Source organism: Salmo trutta, chromosome 32 (assembly GCF_901001165.1).
Source record: "Salmo trutta chromosome 32, fSalTru1.1, whole genome shotgun sequence".
Classification (NCBI taxonomy): Eukaryota; Metazoa; Chordata; class Actinopteri; order Salmoniformes; family Salmonidae; genus Salmo; species Salmo trutta.
In genome coordinates this window covers 19,913,280-19,929,865 of record NC_042988.1, presented here as the reverse complement: position 1 = coordinate 19,929,865, position 16,586 = coordinate 19,913,280, and the positions used below count along the sequence as shown (strand labels likewise).

The 16,586-nt window shown below is 43.6% G+C and overlaps 1 protein-coding gene across 2 annotated transcripts; it reads left to right on the top strand.

Moving 5' to 3' along the window:
* Positions 1-2,048: 2,048 nt before the first annotated feature.
* LOC115171349 (protein Hook homolog 2-like) lies at positions 2,049-16,074 on the top strand. 2 transcript variants are annotated; one of them, XM_029728076.1, is made up of 23 exons: positions 2,050-2,325; positions 3,174-3,256; positions 4,182-4,254; positions 4,402-4,452; positions 4,648-4,780; positions 5,118-5,185; positions 6,522-6,584; positions 6,780-6,860; positions 8,587-8,750; positions 8,858-8,998; positions 9,111-9,312; positions 9,435-9,545; positions 9,727-9,814; positions 9,984-10,050; positions 10,942-11,079; positions 11,793-11,880; positions 12,316-12,321; positions 12,467-12,501; positions 12,585-12,667; positions 12,790-12,893; positions 13,057-13,164; positions 13,248-13,319; positions 13,486-16,074. In XM_029728076.1, the coding sequence occupies exons 1-23, from the start codon at positions 2,281-2,283 to the stop codon at positions 13,615-13,617; spliced, it is 2,136 nt and encodes a 711-aa protein (XP_029583936.1). In that variant the 5' UTR covers positions 2,050-2,280; the 3' UTR covers positions 13,618-16,074. The 2 variants fall into 2 exon arrangements, with proteins under 2 accessions (XP_029583937.1, XP_029583936.1); XM_029728077.1 differs by lacking the exon at positions 12,316-12,321 and having other exon boundaries at positions 2,049-2,325.
* The last annotated feature ends 512 nt before the right edge of the window (positions 16,075-16,586 follow it).

The window sequence follows — 16,586 nt, the reverse complement described above, 5'->3', positions numbered from 1 at the left end:
AGCCATCAAGGAAAACACTATGTCTGTCACTAACCCAATATCTCTCATCACACCGAGAACACCATCCCCACAGTGAAACATGGTGGTGGCAGCATCATGCTGTGGGGATGTTTTTCATCGGCAGGGACTGGGAAACTGGTCAGAATTGAAGGAATGATGGATGGCGCTAAATACAGGGGAATTTTTGAGGGAAACCTGTTTGTCTTCCAGAGATTTGAGACTGGGACGGGCGTTCACCTTCCATCAGGACAATGACCCTAAGCATACTGCTAAAGCAACACTTGAGTGGTTTAAGGTGAAACATTTAAATGTCTTGGAATGGCCTAGTCAAAGGCCAGACCTCAATCCAATTGAGAATCTGTGGTATGATTTAAAGATTGCTGTACACCAACGGAACCCATCCACTTGAAGGAGCTGGAGCAGTTTTGCCTTGAAGAATGATTTTTGAATACTTTTGCAAGCCACTGTAGGAAGGGAAACATACATGTCACACAGGTAGGTGTTCTAGGAGAGCAGGTAGCCTACAGTGGGTGGGCCATGGAGGAAGCCTGACTTGTTGGGCTGGCCAGAGCAAACAGGAAGTTGGCAAATACATCAGGTTGAACTGTGAGTATTGGAGCGAGAAGGGAGAGGTGTAAACAGGGAGATAGAGTACTTAGGAAAATAAGTCTATGTCTGCATGTCATGACACTGGGAGGCCCACACTGAGCTGATAAAGCACATTTTCTCAGGAGTCAGATCAATGTGAGAGCTATGCATATGCCTAGAATAGATGGCTTCGATATATCAGCACTTAGGCACAGTGAATGTAGACCTTGGAATAATTTTGAAACCATTGGGCTAATTGCTGTGATACATTAATGTGTCTCACTTTACAGCCACTAGATAAACACATTTTGACAAAGTGAGATTGTATTTTTTATATATTTCAACTTAAGGGAATCGTGTTTTTCTATTTTAATTGCTAAACAGAATTGATTTATGTACTTGTTTTTGCTAGGCTAGCTACATGATCAGAGTTTTGTTAGGGAGTACTCGAGACACCTTCACTCCTCAGTTCTGTGTCATTTTGTCAACTTGCGCCATCTATTGTTCTTTGTGGAACTTTTTCAAACAAATTCATTTTTTAATTCCATAAAAGCATGCTAAAGGTTTTCGAAACATACACAACATAACACCCACAAATGATCTCTACAATACCGCTCTGTTTTGAGCAACGTACAGGCGAGACAACAACAAAGAGTACAGTATGAAGATAGGCAGAGACTGCTTCTCCAATAGAATTCCCTGATCACGCTTTTAGGCGATGTCATGGCGACGTTGGATAGCTTTTTTTTGTTGTTGTTGTTTTTTGTTTAAAAAAAAAAATTATAATAATTTTACGTTTGCACAAATCTTTATTTAACTTGTTGTAAATAACAGTAACATGCAAAACATAAACATAACATAACATAACATAACAGCCAGAGGGAATCCAAAGATATTTGAGAAAAATAAAACAACTATTATATCAAATCAAATACAGACATATATCGAATACATTTTTTTGACATATTGTTTTGTATACGTTTTAAAGATTCTACGTACTGTTCCAAATCAGATAAAAAAATTAAGAAAAGGGGCTGACGTTGGATAGCTGGTGCCGCGTGCAAGTGCTCGTCGGGCCTGGGAAACTCGGAAATGTCCGACCTCCTAACTGGTTGTAGTTATACACGTGCCGCGTTCAACGAATCAGTATGTTGGAAATATCGGAGTTTCCTAGTTCCAACTAGCACGTCACCACGGCAACTGCTCATGCGCAGAAATACGTAATCGGGCGTAACGTTTGTCTCGCGTCAAGCTGCGCATGTGCAATAAATAAAAACCTGTCAGTTTGTCACTTTCACGAGGTTGGAGTAATAACATGTTCAAATACTTAGTACATTGTCTCGAATCTAGGTTGTGCCTTTAGATTTAGAGAAAATTAACAGCTAAGGAAGAATTTGTCACTTCTCAAACCCCGGCCTTGTCTGCTTCCCAAGCGTTCCGGAAGTCTCGCGATGTTGCGTGCGTCTCTGGGTTTAGAAACTCCGTGACAACAACACGTAAACACTGTCTTCTGTTGCCATGACAATGTTCTTAATACGGAGGCTCACTCGGATGGTTTATGGAGCTAAAACGCGAAAGTCAAGCTAGCTAACAGGAGGCAAAGGTTTGCTGACGTGATAGTGCAAGCTAAAAATAAACTTGAAGCTGAAAGTCTCCCAATCGATTGCTAGTGTGCCGGTTAGATAAACCAAAATGAGTCTGGATAAAGCAAAGCTATGTGATTCGTTACTAAATTGGGTAAGTTTTACAAAGTTAAATATGGATGCTAAGTTAGGTAACTGGGATATCTTGCTAGCCAGTCGTCATCCAAAGGGACCTCTCGCTTGCAGTTAGCGAAATTTAAATGAGGTGTTTTTACAATTAAATGTAGCTAGGCAATTTATAGTTAATAGTGGCTTGAACCAGCTCAAATAAAAATAACATAATTAACTAGCTGTCACTGTCAAATAAAGCTAACTAAATTGTTTTGATGGTCTACTGTCCACATCAGAAATTGTCGTCTTGGACAAGCTCCAAAGTTTCCAGCCAGCAACTGAGCTAGCCACTATCTTATGCAATCAGTACGAAGGTCTAGCCAAGCACCAGCAAGCCAGTCACACTCCTAGCTAGCCTCTGAGTTTCTCAACTCCACGATATGTACCATTGAGATGGTACATAGTTGAAAAACTCAGCCATGAACCCTCCAAATATAGCTTGTTTAGGCTATATTAAAAATGGCTAGAAATGTGGAATGATCTCTTACAAACAAATTGCCAGCTAAGTAGCTAGCTGAGGTCTATCATTTAGTGGTTAGCAAACACTTTAGCTGTACAGCACATAAGTAGAATGGCTTTCCAGCATTTCTAGACGGCACAATCAATCAAATGTATTTTATAAAGCCCTCTTTTATCAACAGTTGTCACAAAGTGCTTAATAGATACCCATCCTAAAACCCCAAATAGCAAGCAGTTTGCCCAACGTGTTGGCAGTAGCATTTGCATTGTTCCTCTTCTCGATCAGTTGATTTCTAATTGATTGTCATGTGAAGTAGAATAAATGACACACTAACACATTTTCTTCTCATTCATCATGTCCAACCCTTCCAGCTACAGACATTTCAGGTGCCCTCATGCACCAGCAAGCAGGACCTGATGAGCGGAGTGGCTATCGCACACGTTCTACACAGGATGTAAGGGCACAAAAATGTTTTTGTGTGTGTTTTGAGGTTGGTGATAATGGTGGTGGTGGGTTAACACAAGAGTAGACAACAGCTAGCGTAGGAAAACTGGGAGATTTATGCCGTGTTCACATGCTAGTCGGAACTAGGAAACTCAGAAATGTCGGACTTGCTGATTCGATGAACGCGGCACGTGTATAACTGCATCCAGTTAGCGAGTTGGACATTTCCGAATTTCCTAGTTCTGACTAGCATGTGCATGCGGAAAAAAGGTCCTTACTTGCAGAACCCATTACCCTGTCACAGTGTCAAATGGCAATAGTAAGAGATTTGTGGAATCTGTTCAATCCCAGTCATTCTCTATTCACAGACCGATTTGCTTATCAGTTGCACACTGACATTTTGTTTTGGGCCTTTAACTACTTTGAATAGAACCTGATTAGAGCAAATTCAATCATCTATTCAAAAGCCTTTTTGTAAAGTTAGAGGATGGGCTGTTAGTCTGTTTTATTTCTATTCCTACGCTTGATAGGGAATAGGTCTATATTTGTCAAGGCCTGGGTCTGGCAGATTGTGTCCAGGTGGGATTTTGTGCAAGGGCCTGTCCATTTAAGGGTACTGTCTGTCCAAGCCAAGTTACCTTCATACCTCATCTACTGTAGTATTTGTGTGCCTTTCTGTCCACACACACAGAAATGTATCTGTTTTTGTGTCGAACTGGAAACAAGCAGTGCTTTTATCTGAAGGTTAGTTGAATTGGGTAATGGCAATTCTGGCCTCAAGCAAGTTTCCAATGATGGATTGCTTGTTGTGACATTCATTGAGTGTCACATTAGGGAGTTTGCGTTTTCCAGTTTAGAAATACTCTGCCCTGTGGCTTCCTGTGTATTGTATGTCCCTAGAATATGTCTTGTTAAGTGTTTCATCTTGTTAACAGAGACCCCTCCTGGTTTAATGAGGCATGGCTGGGCAGGATCAAGGAGGAGAGTGAGGCCAACTGGCGCCTCAAGGTGCAGTATGAGACAGAAGGATATGACACAGTGCCTCTAGGTTGTCACCTAGGCAACCTAGAGTGACCACTGTTTAAAGATGGTGTATTTTCACCAAGGCAAAGATGCCTGTATTCTCCAGCTCAGATTTATTTCATTTTCCTCCAGGTCAGCAACTTGAAGAAGATTCTTCAGAGCATGCTTGAGTATTACCATGATGTGAGTAAAGGCTTTTCCTCATTAAAGATCGGAAGGGATGGATGGTATATGCACATTTCCTGCATTTCTTTTAAGAGCTCAATCTCCTCCAGTTGTTCCTCAGTGTTTGCACCTGTCTTAGTCCATTTGAAATATCATTGCTCAATGCATATACTTTCTCACAATCCCCCATTGTCTCCAACCCTCCATGAACAGGTGCTTGGCCACCAGATAGCAGACGAGCACCTGCCAGACATCAATCTGATTGGGGAGTTTGGAGATGTGACTGAACTTGGCAAGCTGGTGCAGTTGGTGCTTGGCTGTGCTGTCAGCTGTGAGAAGAAGCAAGGTGAGCTAGCTGGGATAGAGGAGGCCCTGCTGGGTAACAGGAAGTCACCTATGGAGAAAATGCAGGATTAATGCACTGACCTGATTATCACGAGTTGATAAACTGACCATTCATTGGTTCGTTCCTACAAAGCCCCAACCATGTATTCTATACAGATTATGATAAAACAGAGTTTTAAAAGACAATGTGATCCTCAGATGAACAAGCTAGTGGGTTTGATGTGAATTCAGGAGAAACTGTTGTACTGTGTGTAAAGCAGTGTGCTTGAAGTGTGTTTCTAGCTGTCAGATGTGGATGTGATATTCAGTGGACTCCTCCTCTGTGTTTTTTCTCATAGAGCAAATCCAGCAGATAATGACTCTGGAGGAGTCTGACCAGCACGTTGTCATGACAGCCATACAGGAGGTGAGTGATCTGTCTTTTTGATATTATCCTCTTTGTAAATCTGTCATTCTTGCATAATCAATGCTTGGACTTTGTCAGAATTTGTGGGTTTTTGTTTGTCCACCTGCCTCTTGAGGATTGACCACAAGTTCTCAATGGGATTAAGGTCTGGGGAGTTTCCTGGCCATGGACCCAAAATATCAATGTTTTGTTCCCCGAGCCACTTAGTTATCACTTTTGCCTTATGGCAAGGTGCTCCATCATGCTGGAAAAAGCATTGTTCATCACCGAACTGTTCCTGGATGGTTGGGAGAAGTTGCTCTCAGAGGATGTGTTGGTACCATTCTTTATTCATGGCTGTGTTCTTAGGCAAAATTGTGAGTGAGCCCACTCCCTTGGCTGAGAAGCAACCCCACACATGAATGGTCTCAGGATGCTTTACTGTTGGCATGACACAGGACTGATGGTAGCGCTCACCTTGTCTTCTCCGGACAAGCTTTTTTCTGGATGCCCCAAACAATCTGAAAGGGGATTCATCAGAGAAAATGACTTTAACCCAGTCCTCAGCAGTCCAGTCCCTGTACCTTTTGCAGAATATCACTGTCCCTTATGTTTTTCCTGGAGAGAAGTGTATTCTTTGCTGCCCTTCTTGACACCAGGCAGGCCATCCTCCAAAAGTCTTCGCCTCACTGTGCGTGCAGATGCACTCACACCTGCTGCCATTCCTGAGCAAGCTCTGTACTGGTGGTGCCCTGATGCCGCAGCTGAATCAACTTTAGGAGACGGTCCTGGCGCTTGCTGGACTTTCTTGGGCGCACTGAAGCCTTCTTCACAACATTTGAACCACCCTCCTTTTGAAGTTTCCAGTCTGTTATTTGAACTCAATCAGCATGACAGAGTGATCTCCAGCCTTGTCCTCGTCAACACTCACACCTGTGTTAACGAGAGAATCACTGATATGATGTCAGCTAGTCCTTTTGTGGCAGGGCTGAAATGCAGTGGAAATGTTTTTTGGGGATTCAGGTCATTTGCATGGCAAAGAGGGACTTTGCAATTAATTGAAATTCATCTGATCACTCTTCATAACATTCAGGTGTATATGCAAATTGCCATCATACAAACTGAGGCAGCAGACTGTGAAAATTTATATTTGTGTCATTCTCAAAACTTTTGGCCACGACTGTACAAGCACAATTCTTTGCTCCTTGAAACCTTTCTGTATTTAACAGCAATATACACTAAAACAGGCAATACCTCACTTATTGTCCTGCTTACCTCTATATTGACAATGGGTTTCACCATGTGATCTGTCTTTCTGGAGTTTGAACCAGCAATTTACTGTTTTGTTGTGGTGTAGCTCCTAGCTAAAGAGCCAACTGTTCCAGGAAGTCCTGAGACCTACGGGGACTTTGACTACCAGGTGGGACCCACTCTCTTCTTACTCTGCTTCTCTGAATACATTAAACTTTCACTCCCCTGCAAGTTGGTTTTATCGCTATTCTTCAATTGCCGTCTCATTTACTTGTCTTTCGTGGTATCTCTCTCTTTCTCTCTCATTCTCTACCTCCCACTGTGCTGTCTATAACCTCCCTTGTGCCTCTCTCTGTGTCTGCAGTCCAGGAAGTATTATTTTCTCAGTGAGGAGGTGGAGGCAAAGGAGGATCTGGGCCAGCGCTGTCGTGACCTGGAGCACCAGGTGGGCAGAGAGGACTGTTTGTTAGTTAGCATGTTGTGTGTATCTGCAGCTCTTTGCCATGAGTGAAGTGACCCTATTTATTCGCTTGGCTGAGGATTGTGTTCCAGTCTGACTGATTGCCCCTGATGGTTTGTTGTGTAAACAGTGCATAGAGAGTGATAGAGGACTCTTCTTTGTATCTGTCCAATTATGGCTTCTGTGAGTAAACGGGCAGCGCCATTGAGGCCATCTCCATTTTGAACAGTGGAGGCTGGTGGGAGGAGCTATAGGATGATGGGCTCATTGTAATGGCTGTTATATAATTAAAGGGACGGAGTCAAACATGTGGTTTCCATATGTTTGATACTGTTCCATTTATTCCATTCTAGCCATTACAATGAGTCTGTCTTCCTATAGCTCCTCCCACCAGCCTCCACTGATTTTGAAGTAGTACATTTTCTTCTACTACTGAATTGGTAAACAAACTGAAAGGGTGCATACTGCCACCTGGAGTGTGTTGTTTGAACAGGTATAAAGCCAAGGTTGGCGATGTACTGCCACCTGCAGTTATGGAGTGTTTGCTCACAAATAATTAATTGGCTCATCCTTCCTGATGTCCTGGATGGAATTATGTGATCCTTCCTTAACCAATAGGAAGCCACACCCAGTTGACTACTTCAAAATGGTGAAAGTTCTCAATGGCGCTACACATGCTAAAATAGGCTTTTGGGTACTAGAATCCTCTATTATTCTCTATGAAACAGTGCTAACTGTGCTGCTAATGCTGCCTCTGATTAGGCAATGTCATTGGGTACAAAGACTTAAGTCATTGATCCCCAATAATTACATTGTTTAGGATTAGAAGGCAATTACTACTGTTATGTATTCAGCATATTTCTTAATATGTTAACATTCAACACATTAAGATATTCTCAGTAGTTTATGTAGTTCTTTACTTTCTCCCTGGTATGAAAGCTAAAGCAAGCCATTTGTCCTTAAAGTTCAGTGTAGAGTTTTGCTGTGCTCAAACTGGAAAGCTGTCCAATAGGTAAGTAATAGACGCCCCCTTTTAATATTGGCATGCCTGCTTGCCTAACCCACATAAACATATTCAGGGTGGACATTTTACCCTAAACCACCAACCTACATTCTTGTCCGTGATAACCCCAAGGATAGTTCATCTTTCATCAAGCCTCACTAGCTTGAATCCTTAATCAACATCCCTTTCTGAGCCCACTCTCTGGTCTCCCCACTTTGTAACTTTTAGTCAGACTGAGTCAGACAACTGTTTTTCTATTCATCTCCTTGAGGGGTAATGCTAACAACTGCTCCATTGAGAAAGTGGCCCACCCGACTGAGAACATAGCAGACCAGCTGACTAACTGCTTTGATGTTTGTGCATGTTAAGTTACCACCAACCCTCATGGAAAAACATTGCATGTTTTGCAAGCAATGTACAGTGTCTGTTGCTGGATATGTGAGTGTGGCTCTTTTTTCTTTAGCACTTGCGGATTGTCTTTTTTTGTGTTCAGCATTTTCATGAATAAATTTGTTTGTTTTTTGGCAGTGTTCTGCATTTTGAAGTGTGTCCTTTTTCTGTGCTCAGCACTTTCTATGACTCAATGTGTGACTGTTTGTTCATTTGTCTCTAGGTCTCCTCCCTCTCTCTAGCCTTGGTTACATGCCACTTTGTCTGGTTCTCTCTCTGCCCTCTCCACCCCTGACTCTGTCTGTGTTTGGTCCTCAGTTGGCAGCCGTCCTGGAGGAGAAGTCGTCCCTGCAGGTGGAGACACAGTCCCTGAGGGAGAAGCTCAGCCTCAGTGACCCACAGGATGCTTCCACCACCATCACTGGCAAGAAGCTGCTGCTGCTGCAGAGCCAGATGGAGCAGCTACAGGAGGAGAACTACAGGTCAGAGTCATACCCTCAACACCGACTTCCAAACTAAATGCGTTCTACTCTGTGCCTGTACTCTTTTTTTGATACAATTAATTTATCCTTTTCTGTTTGTGACACAGACTAGAGAACAGCCGAGATGACATGCGTGTGCGCGGGGAGATTCTGGAGCGTGACGTTTTGGACCTCACTCACCGTAACGATGAACTGACCAGCCTCGCCCAGGAGGCCCAGACTCTCAAAGATGAGATGGACATCCTCCGGTGAGCCCAGGGGGAGAGCAGCCTCTCAGCAGTCTGTGGCCTCCTATCCTTTTCTCCTTTCCTGCCCCATCCTCAAAACGGCTTCCCCATCTCACCCTCTCCCCTCCTACAGGCATTCGTCTGACCGGGTGAGCCGGCTGGAGGCACTGGTGGAGACGTACAAGCGTAAGCTGGAGGACCTGGGGGACCTGCGCAGACAGGTGCGTCTGCTGGAGGAGCGCAACACTGTCTACATGCAGCGCACATGTGAGCTGGAGGAGGAGCTACGCAGGGCCAACTCAGTCCGCACCGAGCTGGACACCTACAAGAGACAGGTGGGCAGAGAGGGCTAGAGAATGGGGGAGGGTTAACAAAGGTGTGGAGATGGATGTGTGTATGACACAGGATGCTATGAACTCTCTTCAGACCCTGAATGTGTTTGCCTCCCTGCTGTCAGGTCCATGAGCTTCACACCAAGCATTCGTCAGAGGCACTGAAGGCTGAGAAGTGGCAGTTTGAGTACAAGAACCTTCAGGATAAGTATGACGCCCTGCTTAAGGAGAAAGAGGTGAGAGGGATGGCCTGTGACAACTCCTCTCCAGACTAAGAAATATTACTTAAAAGGGCATGATGTCAAAGTGGATGTGGATTTAAAATCTCTGAAATTCTGAGGCAGTCACTTTGAACACTTCTAGTAGGATCAGATTGAGTGCAGTCTAATCCCCACGTTATCCCAATGTGTTTTCAAGCGTTTGATCTCAGAGCGAGACACACTGCGGGAAACCAATGATGAGCTCAGGTGTGCACAGGTCCAACAGAAGGGCCTCAATCAACCAGGTGAGTCCAATGGACACAGCTAACATCCTGAATCTTCAATCTCTCAGTTTTTCTAAATGACAAGGTGGTAGAGGGGGGTTGTTTGACCTTTTGTGGCAGTTGATAAGACTACTGTCAAAACAAATGTGATTTATTTTCCCCTGACATCTTGGCTCTCTCTCCCCTTCAGGTGGATTATGTGAGGACTCTGGCACAGTGGGAAACCTGGCCTCTGAGATGATGCCCACAGAGTTCAAGTAAGTGTGTGAAAGCTTCATCTGTTAGGTGTTATCTATCTGACCTATCAATAGACATACAGGGGTGTCAGAATTCAATTGCTCATTTTCACCTGTACGCTTGGGCGGTACCGGGGTATTTAGAAATGTTTCTTTTTAAACTACAATTCAGTTGAGCCAGTCACATGGTATACTTACTAAGAGCATGTGGAGCAAACTGAAGTTTTGTGACGTCCACTGTCGAGCAGTACAAGAGCTGATCAAGTTACACTTGAAATTCACTACTAATGTTTGCCAGCTAAATATACGTGAACTATCTTAATGCCAAATACATTTTCTCCAGCTATGCATTTGGTTTGCTAACCTGCTAGCTATAGGTGGCTAGCTTGAAAGATCAAGCTTCTTGGTTACAGCAGAGACAATCAATCCCGTCCTAGATTAAGTGTGAGTAGCCTTTTGAGATAGTTCTATAACTTTATGAGCTGGGTTCTGTCTTTGCTTTTAGTTTGTTCGCTTGCGCTTGTTAGCATTTAGCTAACGTCCGCTATGGGAATTCGCTTGTACTTTGATAGCATTTGTAAGCATTTGAACAGAAACGATGCCCTTTGTGTGCACTGCCGTTAATGTCGTAAACCCGGTATGGTTCAGGAACGATATGGAAATCTGTATCCGCCCAAACAGTCTTCAGCTGTGATAAATGAAAAGGTCTTATTCCTCAGCCACACTATTTTTAGAACCAGAATGTGCCATTGGCTCCATGAATAGAATGGCTCCCAGTCAGATGGCACTGCTGTTAAATTGACTGAGGCGGAGTTGAATACTTCTGTTGGTGCGTAGTGTACAGACCTGTGCCTCTCTGCCCCACTTCTCTGCGTTCTCTCTTTGACCTCATCCCTTCTGCTTCCTCCACAGGGAGACGGTGGTGCGTCTGCAGAGTGAGAACAAGATGCTGTGTGTCCAGGAGGAGAGCTACAGACAGAGACTGGTGGAGGTACAGGGTCAGCTGGAGGAGTCTCAACGCAGCCAGAACACCCTGGAGACACAAAACAGGTGTGTGTGTGTGTGTGTGTGTGTGTGTGTGTGTGTGTGTGTGTGTGTGTGTGTGTAGACATGCGTAAAATAAAAGATAGGTTCTATACGAATACCACTGCATCTCATCCACAAAAGTAAAAGAAAGTGTTTTTAGTTATGCACATTGTGATTTGATTGTATGTATCAAGGTCAGTCCGTGACGATATTAGTCACAGTATATATTGCCAGAGTTTCTGTTTGAGTTTCACATTTGGCTAAACGGAGGAGCGATCTAGTGAAATGTCAGCTCACTCTCTGGTCTGTGTTGAGTTGTGTTGTGTGGGCCGGAGCAGAGGATGGACAGCAATGGGCCAGATTGTCCCCCGGCTGTCCGTACAGCGTGTGTGTGTGTGTGTGTGTGTGTGGCCGGTTTTTCTGAGTGGATCATGTGTGTGACGATGGGTCCAGAGTGTGGGAGGCAGGCAGCCATCTTCAGCAGCAGGAGGAGAGCATCCCGAGCTGTGGAGTATGGCTGAAGTGGCTCCGTCTTCCCCTAATGAACCACAACACACAGAGGGGAGTGGGTGGGCGGGACACCTCTAGAATGGACTAATGCAGCAGCTGATGTGACATTGTATGCATCGCCAGCCTCTCCCACTCACTCATCAAAACCAGCTTAATCAAATTTCTTCATTCTCTCTTCCCCTTCTCTCCCTCCTGCTTTTCTTATTTGTTCTCTCTCATCCTTCCAGGTTGAACCAGCAGCAGATCTCTGAGCTGCGGTCCCAGGTGGAGCATCTCCAGAAGGCTCTACAGGAGCAGGGCAGCAAGGCTGAGGATGTGAGTGTAGAGACAGACCCTCCTCATTCACTCCTCCTCCAACATCCTCTTACTCCTGTTACCTTGTCCATATCAATCACTGAGTGGTCTGTCCAATCAAAGACGACAGTATACTGAAAATGTATAGGAACCAGGAATGGAAAGGACCAATCTATCTTAATCGGTTGACCCTCTTAGTTCAAATATGTTTTTTTTTGTTTTTAATCATTTATTTTGTAGTCATTATAATTGGAAAAAGAGACCTAGACCTCAATATAGTCCTTGAGGACTGTTCTAGACTATCCTTCTCTCCCCTCCGTTGACTGCCTGCCTGTGACTGCTCTCTGAGATTTTGTGTGGGAACTTTAACCCTTGTTTGCTGTGTTGATTCACCATTAACGCCTACCCTTCTGTCTCTCTCCGCCTGCCCCCACCGACCGACATTCGGCCAATCAGGCCATCGTAAGTACGGCCCATCCCTGCCTGGGCTCTGATTTGACTTTGACTACTTCAGTTGTGTATTATGCTTATTATTTGTGTCTCTGTCTGACAGAAGTCTGTTTCTCAGTAGTTTGAGTGTTGACTGACTTTTTTCCTCCCCGTTCAGTCCTCCCTGCTGAAGAAGAAGCTTGAGGAGCACCTGTGAGTACTATTATCACTATTATCACTATTATCAATTTTTGCACGTCCGGCTCCTCCATGCTTTTCCTCTGTCCTCGTCCCAGGGAGAAGCTCCATGAGGCCCACTCAGACCTGCAGAAGAAGAGAGAGGTCATTGATGACCTGGAGCCCAAAGCGGACGGCAACAGTAAGCAGCCTCTTATTTCCTGCCCTTGGGAGGAGCAGTGCTATCAAATAGTATCAATCTAAGAGCACTTTCAAGCTCTGAAAATACCATTCATATTTCCTCTTCAACCTCCCTCCTGTCAGTGGGGAAGAAGATCGATGAGCTGCAGGAGATCCTGAAGAAGAAGGATGAGGACATGAAGCTGATGGAGGAACGCTACAAGCGCTATGTGGAGAAGGCCAGGACGGTCAGTCAACACTGCCTGACACTAAACTCATCCATACAGCACAACGGTGCTTGGCCGCCGCCTTAAATCTGAGTTGCAGTTATCGTCAAAAATTGTCATGCACATCGTGACATGGTTGAGAATTTCCGCACCAAGTACATGTGTGTTTATGTTCATTGTGCAGGTGATCAAGACTCTGGACCCCAAGCAGCCGCCTCTGACTGTGTCTCCTGATGTTCAGGCCCTCAAGAACCAGTTGACTGAGAGAGACCGGAAGATCCAGCACCTGGAGGTAAGAGCCATTGACTGACGAGATGCAGATGAGTGGTGCATTGTCTGACCCTCCATATGCATGAACAACTCCTCTGTGTGCAGCATGACTATGAGAAGAGCAGATCCAGACATGACCAGGAGGAGAAACTCATCATAAGTGCCTGGTACAACATGGTGAGTAATTAACCTCTGTCCGTATGTGCCTAATCTACATAGTATTAAAGCAGTTGGCATGATAGGTGCTACAATGCTGTGCAATGACTTGTATAATGGTCTTGATTTTTATGGTAGTAAGACATTTACCTGTCTTATGGCTCTATTTCTCTCTCTCCCTCCCCAGGGTATGGCCCTGCATCAGAAGGTGGTGGGAGAGCGGTCGGGTCCGTCCAACCAGGCCCAGTCCTTCTTGGCCCAGCAGAGGCAGTCCACGCACGCCAGGAGAGGCCTCACAGCCCGCCACCAGCCCAGATAAGACACATCAACTCTGGGGGAGGATGTGGAAATGAGGCAAAACATTGTCTATATCTTGGTGTTCACTTCTTCCGTACTCCTACTCTCACTGCTCTGATGCCTTCTCCTCTTGGTGTTTTGTGAAGATTGCTGCTGCTGCCCCCTGCTGGGCATCTCTATTACAGGATTTTCTGGAGAGTCTGATGCAGAGCTACTTAATGCACCTTCAAGTGCTTTCAAAGCTGCCAGGACTTTTGAACAAAGATGAGTCTTGGGTCTAAATGAGAGCTGGAATGAAGGAACATGAAGTGGATAGAAAGAAGCTGAGCGACTAATCCTTTGTCATGGAATTCTTAGACAATGTTTATCATTCAGTCCCTCCATTTCTTTCAAGCCCTCTTTTTTTTTTAGCTATAATGTGTTTGATGTTTTCCTAAGGTTTAGATTAGGACATTATGAGAATAAATGCTTTGGAAGGCCACAATAATGACCGAGATGGAAAGGGATGATTTCTGCTGTCAATAGGGTAGGGGTCTTTACCTTCCCCCTACTACTACTTTTATATATTTTCACCCTTATTGTCCAGCCCACTGTCAGGCTAAATAGATATTATCCTCTTACTATGACATGGAAACACTAATAAGAGAGACCTATGTGTTGAGATCATGGTGAATTTGTGCTATTTGTATTAATTTGTGCCCAAGTCATTTGGAGATTCTGGCTTGTGCTGTGTCTCTGACACTTTTAAATGTACATGGTGAGAGAGACTGGTGAAATGCTACAACAGGGATGTCATCCAGATTTGTTTTTGGGGGGGGGTGTACTTGATATACTTTTTCAATGATTAAAACCAAGTTTGAAACTGTAGAAATGATAATGGACCTACATTCATACAGTTTAGTGTCCAGCTCACTAATAATCATCAAAATGACAGTCAGGGAGCATCACTTTTTGCCCATTTTGATGGCGAGGAAATGTTGTTGAAGACTGAATGTGGCCCCCGAGGCAAAATGAGTTTGGCACCCCTGATCTAGAAGAGCTCAATAATACGTCTTCGATATGAGAGGAACACATTTTCTCTGCACACAGTCATGACCTCTTTATTTCTGTGAATGTGTTTTAGGCTTTTCTTTCAAGCTGTATCATCTACTTGATTTCTCTTCATTTGTTATGAGTTTTGTTATAGTTTGAAGAGCAGGAAGAATAGCTTTCTAGACATTTTTGGTTTTTTCAAAATGAACCTCGGCATTTTGTAGTTGTTAGTCTGTATAATAATGTACAGAAAAGCACTCCCTCCCTTTTTGATTATGGTTAATTTCCTTGTGAAAGGTTAACAGAGTCAGGGACATTTTTCTAGTCTAGTCTATCTACTTTTAAAGACTTTTGTATCAAACTCCTGTATGGTGTGGTGTTCACATGTAATGTCAGAAGTTCTGAAAGACTAGCAGATATGGGTCCTCTTATGTCAGGACCATTTTACTGGAAGTATTTGCAGACTATTTGAACAAGCTTTTGTTTCAAGCTGTAATATGGGAATTTATTCTTTGAATGATTGACTAGATTTTCTGATGGACTACATTTTGTTCTTTAACTTTAATTTATCCCCTCTAAGGAGTTAAACAGGGTGTTTTAAGAATTATAATTGGTTGCACACACCACTTTAGACTGATGTGAATGTAGAAAACGCTGGTGCTTGTGAGAACCAGAATGTGGGGTTATTGATTCACATTTAATTGATATGTGGGGGAAAACTTGTTTCAAGATAGCAGTGGTATGTAGCTTTTCTCTCATTCTCAGCAGAAGCACTCAAGTATAGATGCTTCTGTTCACTGACACTGGAACTTACCTAGCTAATGAACAGACAAGGTGTACTCTTTAATGTCAGAATTATTTACAACTGAATTTATGTACATTTGTACCTATCATTTTCTCAAGATTAACCTGTGAAGGACAGCACTATTGTTGAACACTATCTGATTACTTTGACAGTATCCACTTAAACATGGAACTTCTCTTTGGTACCCAAACTGCTCTCTATGACTTGTACCTAACCCTCTAAGTGTGTAACTATCTGTGCAATGTTATTTACCAGGCTATGAAACCACAAGTTTGTACATTTAACTTCACTTAGTGTTTTACTCTTTAAGTAGATGTGTTTATTTGGTATTAAATCAGGAAGTCAGACTTTTAATTTCAAAGTAGTAAATCAACATTCCAACTGAACTCCTATGTTCTAGTACTGAGATGGGGCCTGTGCAATTCAACCTGTCCTTGTCGTGACTGGAAATCCCTATTCAAATCTGTCAATGTACTGTCCAATTGCAGTATAACTTGACACTGTCCATTAGCAATATATTACAATTGGCATTTACCATCACAAATTGGACATGTAGTTAAAGGGCTTAAACTCTACTGAACACAAAGGCAACATGTAAAGTGTTGGTTTCATGAGCTGAAATAAAAGATCCCATAAATGTTCCATGTGCACATCTCTCAAATGTTGTGCACAAATTTGTTTACATTCCTGTTAGTAAACATTTCTCCTTTGCCAAGACAATCCATCCACCTGACAGGGGTGGCATATCAAGAAGCTGATTAAAGTGCCTAATTATTACAAAGGTGCACCTTGTCCTGGGGACAAGAAAAGGCCACTAAAATGTACAGTTTTGTGACAACACAATGCCATAGATGTCTCAAGTTTTGAGGGAGAGTGCAATTGGCATGCTTACTACAGGAATATCCTACAGAGATTTTGCCAGAGAATTGAATGTACATTTTTCTACCGTGACGAGATCCTGAGACCATCGTCGTGCCATTCACCCACCGCCATCACCTCATGTTTCAGCATAATAATGCTCGGCCCCACGTTGCAAGGATCTGTAGACAATTACTGGAAGCTGAACATGTCCCAGTTCTTCCATGGCCTGCATACTCACCAAACATGTCACCATTGAGCATGTTTGGATGCTCTGGATCGACGTGTACAAGAGC